At 54.7% G+C, this 18,961-nt stretch overlaps 4 protein-coding genes across 4 annotated transcripts in view; 1 reads left to right on the top strand and 3 right to left on the bottom strand.

Annotated features, from left to right (window-relative positions):
- Window positions 1-657: 657 nt before the first annotated feature.
- Window positions 658-10,433, bottom strand: CSUI_003969 (uncharacterized protein; the record flags this gene model as incomplete). The annotated part of the gene is made up of 11 exons (XM_068064164.1): window positions 10,339-10,433; window positions 7,664-9,377; window positions 7,096-7,221; window positions 6,149-6,690; window positions 5,446-5,764; window positions 4,130-4,651; window positions 3,030-3,374; window positions 2,544-2,621; window positions 1,571-1,734; window positions 1,198-1,319; window positions 658-923 (listed from the first exon to the last, which is right to left on the bottom strand). Exons 2-11 carry the CDS (start codon window positions 9,338-9,340, stop codon window positions 658-660), a joined length of 4,161 nt encoding a protein of 1,386 aa, XP_067923863.1. The 5' UTR covers window positions 9,341-9,377; window positions 10,339-10,433.
- A 1,391-nt stretch (window positions 10,434-11,824) lies between these two features.
- CSUI_003968 (polynucleotide kinase-3) lies at window positions 11,825-14,400 on the bottom strand. The gene is made up of 2 exons (XM_068064163.1): window positions 13,677-14,400; window positions 11,825-13,457 (listed from the first exon to the last, which is right to left on the bottom strand). Exons 1-2 carry the CDS (start codon window positions 14,238-14,240, stop codon window positions 11,910-11,912), a joined length of 2,112 nt encoding a protein of 703 aa, XP_067923862.1. The 5' UTR covers window positions 14,241-14,400; the 3' UTR covers window positions 11,825-11,909.
- A 168-nt stretch (window positions 14,401-14,568) lies between these two features.
- On the top strand, window positions 14,569-17,458 carry CSUI_003967 (pina). Its single transcript, XM_068064162.1, has 2 exons — window positions 14,569-15,680; window positions 16,107-17,458. Exons 1-2 carry the CDS (start codon window positions 15,206-15,208, stop codon window positions 17,306-17,308), a joined length of 1,677 nt encoding a protein of 558 aa, XP_067923861.1. The 5' UTR covers window positions 14,569-15,205; the 3' UTR covers window positions 17,309-17,458.
- A 361-nt stretch (window positions 17,459-17,819) lies between these two features.
- Window positions 17,820-18,961, bottom strand: part of CSUI_003966 (ankyrin repeat domain containing protein) — a 1,846-nt gene continuing 704 nt past the window's right edge. The window contains exons 2-3 of the mRNA XM_068064161.1: window positions 18,687-18,953; window positions 17,820-18,063 (exon numbers count right to left, since the gene is read on the bottom strand). Coding sequence (XP_067923860.1) covers window positions 17,988-18,063; window positions 18,687-18,901 — 291 coding nt within the window. The 5' untranslated portion in view covers window positions 18,902-18,953 and the 3' untranslated portion in view covers window positions 17,820-17,987. The remainder of the gene's footprint in view (window positions 18,064-18,686; window positions 18,954-18,961) is intronic.

Genomic DNA, 18,961 nt, shown 5'->3' with positions numbered 1-18,961 from the left:
TCGGCCTCACAAAATTTCGCATGTCCCCCACACAAACTTCGGACAATATTCCACCTGTCGGCTCCGGCTGTATAATGGAGGCACACTGCAAGCCGTACTCCTGCGTGTGAGCCCAGACAAGCACTACAGTCTCACTTTTTTAACGTGTCTTTGCCTCTTGATTCCGAGTCCCTTGAGCAGCCACTTTACAAGACAGTTCTCTACGTACCCAACAAGCAGCTGCACTCTGGTGCCCCATGGCATGTCGCCACCGCAACCGCGTCAGGGTAGGGAACTGACAGATTTTTCCGGCATATCATGCCCAAAGAACGCTGGAAACACTGGCCCCGGGATACACGATGCAGTGCACCCGCAGCTGTCAGGTCACCCTCTTCAGCCGAGTTCTCCGGTTGACACGCTAGGTGCGAGTCTGACCCGAAGCGTACCTGTATCTCATAACAGTTACCTTCCCAGGACTGTACAATGATCCGTAAACGAGGTTAAGGAAAAGCACCGGCGGTGCCAGACGCACTTAAAAATCGCAATGCCGGTCGTGGCAAGAACAAGCATACAGCTAACTCATAACACCACGCTCAGCGGTGGGTTCCATTCCAATGATGCCTGGCAATGCCGATGTTGCAATTCACGGGAGGGGCACACCGGTAGGCCTACATCTGGTCAGCCAGGTTGGGCGTCTGGCGCCTGCTTCGCGACCCCCGTCTCCATCAACGTCCTTTTCTCGGCGGAAGTCATGCGGAAGATGGTACGCCTTCCCTCGACCTCGTCTGTGCTGCTCCGGCGAGGCCGAGACGGGGATCTTGCGGGGGCTGAGCGGTGCTGGGAGGTTGACTTGCGGTGACTTGTGGATTCAGGGCCGTGCGAACGCGGCATGCTTTTCGCTGCCGCAGCAAGTGCGTCTTTCCACATTTTCACCTGGCTGATACCTACAAAACATCACGCGGCGACCCGTGATATCAGGAGGATGGTGCAGCAGATCTGGTATACAGAACACACGCGATCACGACCAATTGGGACCGCCTTACGCCCGTAGAGAGAGCTGGTACATGTTGCGGTATTTCTTCTATTGCCTGCTGCAAGGCACGGCGCGCATATCGAATCTTCCAACTCACGTGATGGGACACACGCAGGAACGTGTCCCAACAGCAGGCCATGACTGCTCAAGCGGTATTCATACGATGATAACTCTGAAGAACTTACCACGCTGCTCGCAGTAGTGCGCCAGCTTCATCTTTGCGCGCTTGAGACATAGCTCCCGCCGCGACGTTATATTCGGCGCTGTTGAGGATGCGGCCACGAGGCGGCCCAACCCGACGACCCACCTGAGACCAAAGCGGTTCCGGAAGCCCAAAAATGAGCGGTCAACAGTAATGCAACACTCGCACTTGTAAACAGGAGAGCTGACGTCTCCCCCGTCACACGTTGGGTGCTGTTCTGCTCAGATGGTGGTGTACTGGGGTACCTACAAAGATTCGCGTAGCAGAGGTACTATCCAAGCCGCGGCACCACGTCCGTTATTTCTCAGAGCTGAAAAAACTCTACTACTTTTTCAGCGAACACCGCGCGCACTTACGCAGCTGCAACTTCGTCGTCAGGAGCTGTGAAGAGATAGCTGACGCGGGGGGTGTAAATGGCGAAGCAGCGCCATGGCAGAATTTCCTGATCTCTGGCTCGCGCCACCTCCATTCGCGCTCGGCAGGCACTTGACTGAGTTCCGAACTCAACGCTCGCGATTTCCTGCAAGAAAAGGCAGCAGCACCAGCAGAGGAACCAACTCTGTGGTGAGGACACTACAGACCGAACGTCCCCGAGCGGACAGAACTGCTGACTGCCTTCTCGGGCGAAGGGGCGCACGCGAAACACCTTTGGCTTGCAGCCTCGCAACACATTACAGTAGGACAGTTTCCCGTCGTGAGAGTTCTTTCAGCGAGAAGGCGCCGTACAAACCGCGTGTCCCAGGGGATGGCTTCTTTCACTTCAGAAAGGAGACGGCACCGCCGCCCAACTGATGTTGGCTAGAAAAGCACGATGCTTAAGAAATCGCATCTTAACACGAATCCAGCTAAAGAAAACAACCAGTTCGCTAGTACGACTTCTTTATAAAAATATACGAAGTTTTGTGAAACCACATCAAACAATTACGCAGCACAGCACACTTTTTTCGAGAATTATCTGATTCAACTATAGAGCCTTAACAGATGTCAGTGCTAGTGAACAATACTATCACTACAAACTGCCCATCACTCCGCTGCTGGCGTTCGGAGGAGCGACACGGTCGGCTGCACGCTGATTCCAGCTACAAAGACAAGACACATGTTTCCCCACCGAGAGCCACCAAAATTTTCGGGTCTTGTCTATGCGCCATGTAGATCCCAGACGACGCCTCCGACAGTATCAGTTGTTCACTCTCTTTCTCCCGAAGCCACCGATAAACGCTTCCCTTCCGCCTGAGGCCGCCCAGCGGCACGTGGCAATTCGAAAGATCATACAGGACTGCTCCTCCCAGCTAGAATGCTCACGATGATCACGAGAGACTTCGGACTTACGGACAGATTGATGGCCTTCGCCGTGCTCATGGAGCCGAGCTTCTCAGCTGTCCAAACGAGTTGGTTCTTTTTGTTGAGCTGCGAAGCAGACAGACACAGGGACAGGCAGAAATAAGTGAATAGACGCAGAGAGACACCGACAGATGTATTGGTATAGAAGGCAAGGAAGAGAAGCAAGCAGATTAACAGTGAGCTGCCCAATCATGTGCTTCTTTTCCGCGTGTCCTATATCAGTTCTGGCCACCCCAGGCGCTTCACTCCCCTCTTTTCAGCTCGATCCTTGGCGGGACACCTCCGTCCCGTTCCGTCGCCGCCACTAACTCTGGTCACTAAACGCTGACCGGGGAAGTTAGCGTGGTACCAAGCCTAGCGATCGGTGAACTCCTTGGCACGTGTATCGATTCACGTGGCAAGGCCAACAACGCGGGACTGAAAGCTTAGCCCGGTCGTGCTTGCCCAGCCCCGGCAAGAGCGGCTACTTCTCACTTTGATAAACTTCATAGTGATCTTCTTCTTAGCAGCGTGCCATTTCTCGAAAGTACCGCCTTTTTGCATCTGACGAATTGCAGATACGACCGAGTCGCTTCCTGTTCTGCCCTGTGCAGGGAAAAGACTGATCGCCCGCTCTGTCAGATGGTGGATCCGCGAGGAAAGGTTGTCTATGTCGTCTAGAAGGTCTGCCTCCCGCTTCTTTGACGTAGCGAGCCTCTTCTTCAAATCCGAGTTCTCAGACAGAGCCTCGCGGTTCTCGTCGGCTAGCCGCTGCATCACGGTCCGCTGCTCCTCAATCTCCTTTTGCAGCCTGTCACGTATGGCTCGAAGGGTGTCCAGCTGCCATTACATACAGAACAACGACCGAAGCATCACATTCGCCCAAGAGGGGACAGAAGCTCGTAGCTGGCGACACGGAGTATTCAGGCCTTCGCCCTGAATGACTCGAGTCCATAAAAGGCGCCACCCATACATGCGAGTACAACCGAGTGAGAGTGGAGAGCAAAGAATGAGTAGAAGAAGCACCTAAAAAAAAAACAGCTTTCTGGGACACATAGTCTCGGCTTTGGCCTAGAACAGACGCGCGCCTCTTGGAGACGTAAGCACGGACTAGGAGCGACTCTGAACCCTGAACCGCTGCTAGATAACCTGTCCCTTACGACCACACCATGGACATTCCGTCGCTTCACGTTTCCCAGATAACGCAAGAGCCATCATCCTACGATGTCTAACGTCCGTGTGTTCAAGTCTCTGCTGGGCTGAAAGTGACTGATGCCTGGAGTGAAGCCTGCACCCTTCGCTGAGAGCAGCACCCGTCTTGAGTTGGTTCACACCCCTTCGACCGGTCCTGCTATGACCGGCAACCCCTGGCACCTAGGGTGACGACCGGCCCTGCTATGATCGGCAACCCCTGGCACCCGGGGCTCGGTGTGTCTGCGGGAGGATGGCGTCCCGAACTAACTTGATGGCAAACATCGACTGAAAATTTCATCTCTGGGCTAGAAAGCAGGGGACGGCTGTACTCCACACGCCATCTGGCGAGTCGACCGTTTATCTGCTGCCGCAGATAAACGGGAGACTGCACCCTCTCGTACCTCAGCTGACCGATCGGCTTCGAGCTTCTGCATTGCCGCAAGCGTGTCAACGCTAGCCTGAGCGGCATCGCCAGTTTTGGTAGTCCCCCCCGTTCCCGTTGTGCCTAGCTTCTGCAGCGCTTTGTGGAGAAGAAGAAGCGCTTTCTGTCTTCGGTCTTCGACCTCGTCTAAGACCTGTTCCATAGAAGTCGACTGTTCGCGTGAAGATTCCAGGAGGAGACGGAAGTCATCAGCTAGCCGTTCTATGGCTTCGTCCTGCTCAACGGCAATGTTTCTCTGAGCTCGGAGGAGCTCAACGTCCTTCTCTCTGTTGAGACATTCCTGCTGCAAGTTTGCGATCTGCACGCGCGAATGCTCATGCTGACGCTGCTCGGATGCGAGGCGCTCCCGCTCTTGATGCACTTCATCTCTTGCTTCGATCAACAGCTGGTCCTTTTCTTCCAGAGCTTCTCGTAAATCTTGAATGGTCTTCTCTCGGGACAACACTTTGTCCCGCTCTATACGGAGTGTGATCTCCATCCTCTGAAAGGCCGGGCGACGCGGGACATGAAGAATGGAGGGCAGTGGCAAGCAAGTCGCATAAACTAGTCATCTCTGATAGCTCCTTTAGTGGAATGGGACGGGCATATGGAGAAAGGCGAGGAGATACCGAAGGACAAAAAAACAAACTAACTAGGTCACGTCGACGCACCTCCCCACGAGCGACCAAAGTATGTGACTAGCTTTTCCGCAGTTGATGTGATCTCACAGCCCATTATCATGTTAAGAAAAACGATGCGTTGAGAAAGACAAAATCTCGAGACTAACGACACGCACACATACACGCGACCCGCACCTCTTGAGGCCTCCAAAACAGATATCCTGTAGTCCAGGAGAAAAAAAGCCACGCTCCGGCTACTCACGGTAGACGGCAGACAGTGGGACGACGGCACAGCGAAAGACTATGGACACGAAACCTTGCGAAACGCCAAAGAGCGAAGAAGATGTGGAATCAGATCCTTACACTTGCGGGTGACACTACACGGCATAGATCTGACAGAAATGAACATCCAGCTCTTCGGAGGTTCTGCACGATCAAGCACGGCTTGCTGTTCCGAAGTGTAGACAGCATCGAATAAATCAGTAGCGCCTAGTGTGTATGCCTTGTTCCCCCCCTTGCGTTGAGCGACCGAGGAAAGAAAACAACGAATGCGGTGGAGGAGCCAGATCGCGTCAAGCACGACTGCCGAACTCATGATGCCCCAAAAATGTTAAGGCGATCAGCAGCGAGTGTGTACTTCCTGTGCAACTCCTACTGGAGGAGGATAGTTTCTTACTCCAATGAACTTTTCCTGTTCCTTAACGCGCTGAGACAGGCGCGACGTCTTGCTCTTTTCGATCTGAAGCAGGGCCACCTCGTGTTCAAAATTCGAACGCGCTTCCCTTAGGCCTTCCTGGTACGAAGAAACTTTCTCTTGCGCCTCGAGAAGGTACCTAGCCAGCTCCTCGTACCGTTGTTGAAGTTTCAGTAGTTGGAATTCATACTGCTCACTTGTGCTTGTAACTTTCTTCAGCATTTCGACCTTCCTCTCGAGCCGATCTCTCAGGTCCTCGACGTTCTCCTGTTCTTCCTCACGCTTTGCTTGCTCAACCCGACTAAAAAAAAGAAAAACCAAAACACACATGCACCGTGTCCAAATAGCAAACGATAGACATGATCCACGTAATGGGGAAGCCCTTGAAAAAAAGGAGCCCCGCGTGTCATCATATTCGACGCAATCGCTTCATAGTTTACCGCATGCCGACAAAAAATAAAGAAAGAGCCTCTTGCTGAATTTGTGGATCGAACCCCCAAAGAGAATAAATACCCCAACACCCGTTACCGTACTGCACGACAAAACGCTCCCGCAGCTATCTTTTGAGGCAGCACTCCTACCACGACACAAACGGGAAGTAGCCTTTTCAGAAAACGAACAGCAGCTGGTGGGCGCGTACGGACTTCATACTACCTAAGCCGGCCAGAATTCACCCGGATCTTACGTGACAGTGTGGGCAGCATTCAGGCGATCTCGTAGGGCCCTATATTTCTCCACAGTTCGGTCCTTCTGTCCTTGTATGGCGAACACCGCTCGCTTATAAGCGTCTTTGCTGTCTGCTTCAAGATGAACGCGTTCGAGTAATGTCGCACACTGCTCCTGCAATATTGCCCGCTCCGCCTCCCTTGGAGACATGTCACTCCCACTCTCGTCGCTGGAAGTGTCTTCCTCTCCTTCTGCCGTTCTGGAAGCTTGCTTTGCTTCCCTCTGTGCCTTTCTCAGAGCCTTCTGGAGTAATCCAATGTGTCTTTGCTGCTGCGCTAAACGAAGGTGATTCGCTTTCTTTATCTGCTCTAGCTGCCACACGGCGGTGCTCGGCATTTGCGCCTCTTTGGCCAGAATCTCTTCCATGCCATCTCCACGAGGTTCCAGAGGAACCTCTAAACGTGGCTCGAAGTCATCCCGTACATAGTTCGCCGCTAAAGCGGCGTCACCAGCTTCTACCCCACGCGTTTTCGGATAGATCTCGGGCCGCAGGTCACGGGTCTGTAGTCAACAGCAACAGTGGTGCAGGGGGGTAGACGGTGAATTTACTTCGCTGAAACTGGTGCGCGCTCTTCCGCGCAGCTCCAGGATGCTTATTCTGAAAGCCGGGACAGGGTTTCAAAGTGACAAACCATGGGGGGTCGGAGAGTTCCGGGCAACCATCTTTCCCAAAGAAAATGTTGCACTCTAGAGTCCAGTGGTTCCAGGATGCACGTGAAGACGCCTGTGCAAAACACGTGTATGCAACTACGCCGTTGAGCAAGCTTTGTGACCGCTGCAGAACTACTGTCCAATGTACCACCCCAGCGTGTACCTGTCTGGTGCCTACACCTACGGGATGGAACGGGTCGACCGCAAAAGCGCGTTCGATGGTGTCCCAGTCTGCGAACATTCACACGTCCTTACCTCTGCATGACCCCGTCCTTCTCGAAGTCGTCGAACCCATCGAGCGAGCTCAAGGCGTTCTTGTCTAAGGCGAGCGACGGCAGGAGAGAGACGGTCGTCGAAAACGACCGTGTCGAGGTCTGCTACCTAAAGGCAAAAGCGACCCTAGGAACTCCGAGGCAGCTATCTGAATCGTGATCTGCCGGCGTTAATTTTCCTCGAATACAAGCTGACACCCACGAGGGTGACAACACAAGGGCTAAGGAAATCGTGAGTGATGCCCGTTGAACAGAGAGCCCCCGACTGCCCGCACTCAACTACTAGAGTGAAGATGGGGACGCCTTTCGGTGGGAGTCAAAAATGCGGGTCACTCCACCAGAAGAAAAGATGCTATTGCGTTGAGCGTGAAACAGGCGTGTACTGAGAGCGCTGACAAGCCCGTGGCTATCAGCTAAGGCAAGGCACCATTGACGAGGAAACGCGTATATGTATAAACGCTAATAGGCATGGCAAGCTGAGCGATTTTCTCGTTTCGACCAATGCGTGGACGTGCGACTACATACTCAATTTTGATAACCTGGAGTCTTACGATGTTCCGATCGAAATCCTCCTCGGCTGCAAGCTCCTCTACCCTTGGATCGACGCCCGGCACGGGTTCGGAGGTATCGTTGACAAAGCGAGTCTTCTTCTGCTTCCTTTTGAAAGCTGCGGTCTTCGCCAACTGCTTTGTTTCAGCACTTTCTGTCCGTGTTGCAAACTTCGAGGAGACATCCACCCCAGACGCGCCAGAGGACACCCGAGACGCGTCATCTTCTACGGCTTTCGATTCAACGCTCCGCTTAGCACTGGCCGCCTCACTGACATTATCCGAGGAGTGGTCACCTTGCTCCCGCTGCTTTACTGCTCCAGACAGCACGCGAGAAGAGAGCCTTTTCCCTGCCGAACCGGAGGACCGGCCTGGGACAATAGAGACGGTCTTTCCGAGACGAGGCTCAGCCTTCTCACCTTCGGCCTGTCGCCCCTCAGTGCCTTTTTCCGAAGATGGTACAACTCTGGTAGGCGTGTCAGGTTCCCCTCCAGATGAACACAACTGCGAGCGCGCCTGTCCTGAAGGCTTTGGGAGGCTGCGTGCTTGGCCCTGCAGTTCAAGAGACAGCCCCCCTGGAGACGACTGGGCAGAGAGTCTCGGTGGCGCAGGTGCCTGGCTTTTTAGCTGTTCCGGCGACCCCACCTGTACAGGGAGTTTTGGTAGGGTGCGAAACATTTTGAAAGAATCTAAAGATGACACATATTCGGGTGACGAGGAAGACGGTAGATCAAAACTCTTTTCAGGTGATTCCGAAGGAGAATAACTGCTCGACAGGAAGCCGGATGCGGTCAAATTGAGGTCATCTGCATCTCCGTCGCTCAGGTTAGACGGAAACCGAAGAAGGAAGGACGGCCTACTACTGAAGAGGGCGCCTGAACTGCCTTTCGACCCAGAATCCGTAGCGCCCGAAACAGACTTGACAGGAAGCTCCTCCGCAGCAGTATTCTGGAGATCAGAGATTGAGACATGCCGTGTCGGTCCCGCTGGGAGCGCAACGCGCTTAAGGACACCCTTCTTTCCGTGAAGTGGCTGTTTTTTCTTGACTTTGAGAACAAGCAGCTGCTGTGGAGTGGTCTGAGCGGCCGCTGGAGGCATCTTCGGGACAGACTTCTTGGGTGGAGAATCTTCTGAAGGCTGCGTAACAGCTGACTTGCTTTTCTCACACTCGGAGACAACACGGACGACCGGGACAGCTGATCCTTCTTCGGGATGAGACGGCTCCGACGGCAATTCCACGTCCCCCGCCACAGCTCCTCTCCCTCCATCACTTGAGATACCCCACCTGCTCGCTACAACCGCTCTTGATTGCAAGACGGCTTGTCGAAGACGCTGAATACCCTGCTCCCTGTCGCCGGAACTCGCTGTACCACTGGCGTGCGGAGCTCCCACTCGGGTGACGGCGAGGCTTGTGCCAGGCGTATCCGCTCCCTCCCTGCTCGTGCCCCCCGCTCCCGCTCGTCCTTCAAGACGCGGACTGGCCTCCTGAGGGACTGGAAGCGCGGCCCCCGAGTGGCGCGGGCGTGTGACTGTCACGGTCACGCGACTCGACGCTGACGCTGCAGACCTGCCATCCCGTGCTAGGAATTCCTGAGGCCCTGTAACCCCCTCTGGTTTTGGACAGGACGGTGTCAGGCGCGCCTCTCTGCTAAGTGGGAGCCACGACACGTTAGGTTCCATGGTGCCTGCGACCCGAGTATGACCTGGGGCAAATAGACTGACAGAAAGCCACGGAACACGCGCGAAGCATAGACAAGTTGGTAGCTATGGAGACGGGCGTCCCGAGGAACGACGTTTCCGCGCAGCACGGACACCGCCCCTTTAGAGAGTTCTCGGGAGCATTCCTGCGTAGCGAGGACATTACCCCATCAGATAGGTCTCGAGACATTATGAGGCAGGCGCCTCCCGGGAAGCCATGTGTGCCCGGCGAGCTAGTTTGCTCGGTAGCGGACGCCTCCCGAAACGAGCATCGAACAAATTGCGAGCCCGGCTCATGAATTTTGAAAGGCTCAAGATGGGCAACTAACGAAACGTCGAGTTACAACAGAACTATCCTCCTGTGCATGCCCGGGGAAGACTGTGGCGGCTGCTCGGCGAGGCGACCATTTCCCTCTCCCGTCCACTGTGGCTGGGCCGTGTCTCAACTAGTTGCAACGGGTCGCGTAAGGATCGCATGCGTCCGGGGTACCCCTCTTCCTTACAAGTCGCCTCGACGGATCTTTTTTTTCAAGATTCCCTGCTGCTAGCCTCGACAAAGCAGAGTCATTACAAAGCTTATTTCTGTAATCAGGGCGCGGACGAAATACGCGCTTTCTAGAGAGTAGACACTCACAAGGCACACGCCAACTCCCACGCTGGAAGCTGCTTCTGAGCCGAGTGAGCCGGGCCCGTCAGGAGAGCGGTAGCACAGACAACGATGATCCGCCTTTCCACAAATGCAAAACGCTTTGGACTGCGCTGTGAAGTCAGCTCTCGTGAATTAGCGGTTTGAACCTGCAAGTCGGAGACACTCGCCAGCGCGCCCGGGAGCAGGACTCGTACTTGCGCTTACTGTTCTGGTTGTCCGGTTAGCTCATCCAAGCTCAAACACTTGTTAAGAAGAAATGTCAATATAATCCAGCCGCTGCAGCTCTACGTATGCCAGCTTCCATAGGCATCAGCCTCTCCGCAACGCTTACAAGTAGAAGTGAAGTAGAAGTAGCGTTCCGAAGATTCCAGCGAAGGCAAGCTTCACAGCTGCGCCAGTTACGAGGTGAGAGTTAGCGAACCAGGGAGAACAGAAATAGAGTCTTACGCCGTTTCTGCATCTTTGTTATAGCCATCACAGTTCGTTGCGCGTCGGCAGGTAAGCCTTTGGCCCTGGAAGGAGGAAATGAGAATCACCCTCCTACTGCGTTCACGTGCTTCCATACTCGGGAGGCAGCTCGTCCACGCTGACTTCCTCTGATTCGCCTTCTGTTTCTCCGATATGCGGGACTGGGACAGAAGTCAAGTCGGTGCGCAGCGCAAAAAGAGCCGGCTGGATCTCACCAAAAGGCAAGGTTTCAAGTGCCTCTCGTAACTGTTCGGGAGCCTGGAAGCGTTGAAGCTGTATTGATCGACCACCGAGGTGCTGCCTCCGGTGCATGTCGGAGTGAAAGTCAAATGGTCTGTCCAGCTGCAAAAAACTCGCGGTCTGAAAAATGCCTCCAGAATAGCAAGGAACGCGGAGTGTGCTTAGGTAGCCGGCATACAGGACCCTCCGGAGCCTTCGGCATCATGTGGACGACATCGGTGAAGTCGAGAACCGCGAGAAGCATGAAGGCGAGATTGATGAAGAAAGTGGCGAAGTAGAGGCTTTCCACTGTGGTGCTGCGTCGCCATGCACCGACAATGCTGAGAGGAGAAATCTCAAGGTGATTTTGTGCGCGTTCCAGAACTCACTGCTTACCCTAGCAGAGCGCTGCCGCTGAAGATGATGAGCTGCGACCAAGCAACACCATGTAAGCTAGGACGCAAGTAGTTGTAACTAAGAAACAGGGCAACGCCTGTCAACACTTGGACAAACGCAATCACAAACAATCCCTGCAAACAGCCTGGTGGTCGACCGAGCAGCGCGAATTCCTGGAATTGCCGCTACCGTTCGCACTGTCAGGAAGCCCATGAAGCTTCGGGCCTTAAACGTCTCCACGTCCACCATTGCGCTGAGAGTTGCCGCACTCGTGCAGCCAACTACGCTCCGAGAAGTTTGCTTGTCCCTTGCCGTGTCCACTCACTCTGCAAACCTTGACTGAACTGCCGGTAACTGATTACTCAAGCCTGCGCTGGGGTGTCTCGACGAATCGGCACGGTAGCTACACCTTGCCTTCCGCAGACGACAACGTATCTGTGACCTGAACTTACAGTGACTTCAAAGAAGCGGTCTTCGAGCCGCTGCTACTGCCCACGGCATTGTTGCGAAGGCACTAGATAGTAAACTGTGCCGGATCTTGCGGGCACCAAGGTGGTTTGGACATTTTCGGCCAACAGTCGTTCAGGCGCCACATTATCAAGACGCGCTGACTGGCTCTAAATTAGTGAAACGGTGTTCGATCTCTGGCTTCAAACCCGGGCAGGCAGTCGTTCTGTGACCGCAGTAACTGGTGTATACGGGGCCCTGCCATTTCCAGAGTAATTGGAGTGGCGTCCTGCGTCGCCTATCAACAGCTGAGGAGGACTCCGGAAAAGGCACCGAAGAAGCCATGAAGAGTAAAACCACATCTGGGAAACTCTAGTCAAGAAATGAAAAGAAAAGCTCTCTCTCATCATCGTCATCGAAAGCATCTTCCTCGTGGATGAAGTGACGCCGCGGATCATCGTAAACGACAACATCATGCAGCCCTTCGGTCTCCGCACACGGCATCTCCAGCTGCTTGTAGAAAGAGTCAATGACGAAGGAGGGGACAGCCTCAGTCCGAAAGCGAGTGCTAAGCTTCTCCCTTCCGCTGCTTCCTTGCCCAGCCTGGTCAGAAAGTACGCCGGCATGTAGTCTCTCTTTTCTGTATCGCCCAATAAGGGACCGGTACGTGTTCATGTGTTTACAGAGCTCTTTGGGCCATTTGAGTACAACGCAGCGCACTCTGGGAACTGATAGGTCCCTCGCGAGCTTGATAAACGGCTCACGCGTCTGCTTCCTCGCATTTTGCATGTCGACTACTACACTGCGCTTCTCTTGGAGGGCGACTTTGCACGCTTTCAAGCACTTCTGTTGAGTTTTCAGCTCGTCTTGCCTGATGCAACAGAATCCCTCGAAGACCGTTTCAGTAAGTGTGCTTTTCCCGCTCCCCGGCGCACCTACCAAAATAACTACCTCCTGTGAGGACGGTAACTGTTCACCTGAAGACACCTTGTTATTGCCAGGAGAAATCAGCTGGGTATGGAGAAAACCTCGGCCGCTTTCAGAGGACACAGCCTGGCAGTTTTCGGTCCCTTGTCCGGTTGATGCTGTAGGTGAAAGAGTCTCATCTTCCTGATGATGACTTACTCCCCGAAGCTGCCTGAAACGTGCTTGCTTCAATCGCCGGTTTGTGTCGGTGTCGCTGAGCAGCTCCGCCGGGTCGAAAAACTGCAGCTCATCTGAAGCCCTGCCACAATCTACTTTACCCGTCCGCGCTCCGACAAGACTCGACAAAATCGTCTGCTGCTTTGCGCTGTTCCCGCATGGTGCAGCAAAACACTTCTGTGTGGAGCCAACGCTTCTGCGAGAGAAACTTCCAGAGTTCGTTAGAGGCCTTACCCACCCGGTGGTTGCCGCTCCTTTGATGGAGTCCGCTCCGTAGTAAGCAATCAAGGGAGGTGGAGGCTCATCAAGCTGCAAAAAAAATTGCTCTGGAGTGAAAAAGGGCACTCCGATATTCAAAGCAAACTTGAGGTCTGCCGTACTGTGGTCTCTCTGCTTTCGTTTTGGCTTACTAACGTGCACACTTTCGGGCTCCCTGTTGAGTCTCCCAGCCGCGTCGCCAACATAGAAAATGGGCGGAAGGGAAGCTTTCCTCCCGGGCAGCATTTGTGCGACCCCATTCGCCGTGACTGTTGTGCAACAGTTCGAGGAAGATACGCAACACTGGGAGCGGTGCAGGTGCGCAGTCAGGTGAGTTAGAATGAAAGACGCAGCTGCCGGCCGTGGCTTACGAAACAGGTCGTCACCGGTTGCCAAGCAGACGGTTAGAGGAACTCCGAGAGCGCCGTAGATGGCGTCCACCTTCTCTGTCAGAGACGTGAGAGTAGTGTGACCCTTTTGAACGCCGAGCTGGTTGGAGATCACGATCACGTGATAACCCTGAAGACATGCTCAGCAGGACCGAGCTAGACAAAATTCAACCACCACTTGCCCGCATCCAGTTGCACTTCTGCCTACTGCGCTCACGAGGCTCCGCTGGCGCGGCGTATGGCCACACCTCTCACACGTTACACCTTTTGTTACGGTTCACCAGAAAAAAAAGCTGCGAGCAGGCGCTTCTTGAAGAATGACGACTTCCGACTACCTGTCAGAGCTCACCTCGCTCACCAAGCTCTTCATTCTCTGCGTCGAATGAGGAGCATGAAGAAGCTGCCAGTCCATGGAGTGCTGCGGAAACGCCTTTCCACTCTTCGTTGTTATCAACGTCCCATCCAGATCAAACAAGGCCAGTCCTGCGCAAGCATTGCGACCTTCCTCAGGCAGGACGCCGGACGGGATAGGGCTGCAGTTAGCCTCTGTGGCGTTACTGACCCGGACGGATGCTCTCTTCAGCGCCCACCTCCGAAACGGACAGTGGTCCTCCTTAAGGCTGCAGCAAGCTGGCTGCCCCTCCGTCCAGACCACCTGTCCACTTCCGATCACCCCATCGGGACTGCAAACAATGGGTTCCCGTAGAGGGGTCTCCGGAGGTGCCGTGCAGTTCGACTCGCATCCGGGCAGCCCTACCTTATAAAAGTGCGAGTGCGCTTGCGGACAGTAGTGACGCCACCATAGTGTGTTGCCAACCGAGTGCCAAAACGGCGAGGCTGGCGACGTAGCTAGTCCAGGCGTGCCAGCGGGGGTGGATTTTCCCCGCGCAACTTTTTTCCGAGGAGGCTGCATTGCGCGTGAGGACTCGGAAGAAGCTTGGAAGACCCGCTCGGAAGAAGAGAGCGGAGCATGCGCGGCTCAGAGCTCTCACGGGCGAAGTAGAGAACTCCTCTCGCAGCAAGACGCAAGCCTGCAACAGCTCTGAGGCACGCCCGCTATTCTCTGAGCCGGCAAGGGATTTTGAGTAGTAGTCTGGGGTTTTGATCGCAGTCTCGGGTTGTGGAAACGGCATGGGGTTTTTTCCCGCATGCAACTACTGTGCATGCCCTACGTGCCTCGGCCTCAGATTTCTACGAGCGAAGCAGAGCTTTCCGTGGAACGCACCCCCCTTGCGCATTCCGATGACTTCCTGATTGTGCCCGTTTCGAAAGCGGACAAAACGCGTTTTTTTTCGCGTTTCTGCGTCAGTGAAGTGTTAAGCTCGACTGCTGCCCCTCGCCTTCGCTTGCATCTCGCTTGGAACCTGTCTCAACCGGCGGCCGGCATGAGTTGTATGGGAATGAAGCAGGTAGCACTGCTAGTCTATCAATCGACAGGAACTGTGTATAATAGTTTCGCAGTGTCGTTCGCCTCGGCTCATTGCGGAAGCGCAAGGAAACACTTCTGTGTGCATGGCGGCGTGGAGAAGAGCTTGGCTCAAGTCTGTAGAATGACAGGGAATCGGGTGTGCCCGTGAGCGTTCCCGGGTGACCGTCTTACTTCTTGAGAACGTCCCACCCGTTTCGCAGCCCTTGTCGGGTTTTCTGGACTGATTCAGTCTTGTGAGTGCCCTGGATACGTTTCCTTCGTTCGAATTCTTTTTGGCCATCAACACCAGTCTGGCGCGTGAGTGGCTGGGGCCTTGTTGTTCGCCTTAACATGAGGACGCCTGCGTCCGAGGCACTACGTGGGACGTCTTGCTGACCCGGGCATTTCTGAGTACCTCATAATACGTGTGCCCGTCGTCACTTTCAGGGTCCCTGTCGCGCAGCATCCCCATGGAATCTGGTAGCGAGGCCTCTCCACCCGCCCAGGGTGAACCGCCACAGAACGGTAGTTCCGCTTTCACGCCAGATTGCAGGGAGCCAGTAGCCTTTGCTGTTCCTGCTTCCGTTGTACCTCGAAGTCGGTCAACCAACGCCGGAGCTGCTCAAGCCGAAGCCAAGACAGGAGTCGAAGAAAAAGAACAGATCACATCTGCTTGTGGTTTGCCACGGGTGATCGATCTCAAAGCGGCCTATGTGTATGAGCCACCGCCGTGGGCCCTTGGGGGGCCGGCGGCGAACACGACAGATGCATTAGATCGTGCTTTCAATAACCCTTACTTTCCCAGCTTGGTTCTGGAGGTTATCCGCGATGGTGTAGTTATCGAACAGATGCCACTCACAGGCAGGGGTTGGTGGCTTCTTGGCAGCCTCAAGGACCAGGTTCACGTCCTATATGAGCATCCGTTCGTCTCGCGTAGACACCTGGGTGAGTGTTCCAATAGACGGAGAAAAGAGTGATCAGGAGTCACTACGTCGGCTCTGCATGTCCAAGGGTGGTGCTCGCAGAAGTGCCACTTTGGTGAGGTAGCGCAGTACATAGCGGCTTGCCTTAGTATGGCCGGCACAACGAGTGAGGGCTGTGTCCGGCGCACGAGACAATAAAATATATATATACACCATCGGGGGGTTGTCGCTAGACGCCACGTTTGTCTCGGTCGTTTCCCTCCGGGCGCGGCCGTTTAGTTGTGTCATTTACACCGCCGGATGACCACGTCGCATCGTAGTGAAGAGCTCAGAGTACAGGAATAGTTGTGCAGAGTTTCGGTCCCGTGTTGTAGGAAGGTCGCGTAGTGACTTGTCCGCTCATGGCAACGCCTCGGTTGTACGTCTTCATTTGATGTGCGACCTGCAGTTCTTCAATTCGCAGCACGGCCTCCTTTTCATCTCTACTGCATGGACCTCAGTAGTTCCTACGGTACCGTCTGTAACGGGGTTCGGCTGACGCCGCATGAGCCGTTTCTCGTGTACAAGGCAAGGGCACGTGAAGAAGTTTCACCGAGTCAGGAAGATGATGATTTTGTCTCAATTCCTTCGCCACCTTCAGCCGCCGGAGGGGGGGACAGTCCTAGTGGCCTTGACGGCACAGAGCAAGAATCTGTACTGATTGTCGGGGGAAAGAAGAACACACGGCGTTTTTTTGTTATTAAACGGCGCGAAGATGGCGGAGGACCGCTCACGCCTGAATTGCGAATGGGAGATCCAACCTCAAGCTCATTGCCTTCAATAGAGAAGAGGCGGGACCCCGCGGCTGCAGCCGAGAGCACACAGCAAGCGACGGGGAAACCGGGTGCTGCAGCGAGGAAGCGAAGAGTAAAGCTATGGCCGGAGAGTGAGTCCGACACTTCTGCGAAGCCGAGGGAAAAGGAGACAGCCACTTGCCGCAGTGAAGTCTGTCTCAGCCAGGTTGCGCTGACGGACGGGAGAGTACTAGACGGGGAAGAAGGGGAAGCTCTTCTAGAAAAGCTTCAGACGAGCCCTGGGAGGCAACAAGAAGAGCTCACAGGGTTTGAATCAGTGAAAACAAAGTCTCGAAGGCTTACAGGGAAGGAACCCGAGGCAGCGGAGCGGGGCCAGTCGGACAGTGATGAAGAAACCCAAGAACAACGCGAGAGGAGAGAGAGAATTGAGGCGAACTGCGAGGCCATGATGTTTGATGAAGACGATGACTTCTTCGACCGGTCAAGGCAGCCGTCGGCTACACGTACACGTAGAGCACGAGAGAAATCAGGTGAAGTCTTAACGGAGGCGATTCTGCGGAAGCGGATTCACGGTCTGGAGAACAGGTTAAAAGCCTGCGTCGCGGAGCTCGCTTCGCTGCGGGGCGAAAGAACTGAAAAAGCTCACGAGAAGTCGGGGCGGAGTGAAACCGATGGTGACACGGCAAGCGCGGCCGCGGAGGCTGCGACTGGTGGTGTTGACCCCCTGGACGCCTTCATGGCCGGGGTGCAGACCTCACTTGCCGGCGAAGAACGTCAGAAAGTGGAGGGAAACAAGAGAGCCATCGAGGCCGAACTCAAAGAAGCTAAGCGGCTGCTCTCAATTTTGCAGTCGTAGATCGGTAGCTGGTGTGTGGGTATGCGCTGCCGTGGCAGAACTCTGCCGCGAGGAAGAAGCACCCCACTAAGGGTGCGCAGCTCGTCTTTGGTCAGTGATGTACGGCGTTTTCCTTGGGAGAAATCGGTTTGGGGGTGTGATGTGACGGTTTCAACCTGCAACTCTGGCACACTGGTTGTATGCTATTGTCGGTCCTGCGCGTCGCATCGTACAGCTCCAGTGGTTGCCGTAGTAGAACGGACGGAACCTGCTGTGCTACTTGAAGTCCGTGGCGCTGCGGCTTGCTTTACACCATTGACACCTTCACGCAGACGGCTGCTAACGGACTACACTGAGACTTGCCCGACACAAGGAGCGGTTCTGGGTGCGGGCTTCTCAGCTGAGCCAGCAGTCTGACTTCCTTACTCGAGTGCTAAGATTCCTACAGAACAAGGAGGATTCGAATTTGTTTCTTAGCAGACAGAGCACTATTTCCCTGCACAAGACACTTGCCCAGCCGAGTTGACTGGTCAGGGCGCATGTAGCGCCTAAGAACTGTACAGGGAAAAAACAGTAGGGGGGCCATGGAGGGCGGTTCTGTTGGGGAGCTACAATTCTTGGTGCACTGAATGAAACGTTTAGGAAGGAGAACACAACTCGGGACACGGGAGATACATATGACGGTTAGCGACCAGTGTAATCAAGCACCCGGGACGTTGTTCTCACTACAGCACCGGCGGAATTCCTGTAGCTCTCCTCGGCACATGCGCCAGTCCCTGCGCAGATCACAGACATGCCATCCTGAAAGGAAGCACTGATGATCCGGGCATACCGTGGCTTTCACTGAGCTGAGAAGCCACTCCGTTCCAGAGCTGGGACAGACTGCGGATCGCAAGTGTGCCACTCTATGCCTTATTGAGATAGCTTTTGGCTCTCGAGCACACACCGAATCCTTCTTCCCGGCGAAGGACTGGGCGACCCGAATGCCGCCATTTGGTTGCTTCCATGCTAAGATACAGAGCCTCAGTCTGTTGCTCCGGCGTCTTCTCCGGAAACATCGGCGGCGCTGCGTTCTTGCACATCTCCTGGGAACTCGACGGCAATAAGCTGTTAGGTGCTAAGTACGGTGTAAACGCGAATGAAACTATGGTTGGCTTCGTGAGGAAGCGGGTGACGCGCACCCGGTGCGGCATCCGGGTACCCTTGGCTTCTGTGGGCACCGATACTGGACCTACTCCCGAGCGGGAACCGCAACCAGTTACAAAGTATCGTTCAGCAGAACACGCCTGGAGTTCCGGGCCGAAGAGTAGATGAGCAGGTCATGTGCGGCGATCCTTTACAAATTGAGGTGTCCCGCAGAGAGTGAGACATGCAACTGCCAACCGCGTATGGTGCTTACCTGTCGTGAAGTCCAAGGCAATCCACTAGACGCTGGTACGGGGCGGCGCAGCCTGTCCTTTCCACCTTATCATCGACGTCATCCCCAAAATATTTGCTCGCTGACGCCCTACTGATTGTCCGGGCGTCTTTCCCAGTATCTGTCTTCAAGCCCCCACAACGCGTCTGAGTCGCGGGAAAGCCACTCGAAGTTGGAAGCCCTGTTGCTCGATCCATGCTGTCCTGCTTACGACAGATTACCGCATGGACGTGCGCGACTACACGCTACCTCCGGGA

Source organism: Cystoisospora suis, assembly GCF_002600585.1.
Source record: "Cystoisospora suis strain Wien I chromosome Unknown contig_1789, whole genome shotgun sequence".
NCBI classification, from domain to species: domain Eukaryota; phylum Apicomplexa; class Conoidasida; order Eucoccidiorida; family Sarcocystidae; genus Cystoisospora; species Cystoisospora suis.
This window is presented reverse-complemented; position numbering and strand designations above follow the sequence as displayed.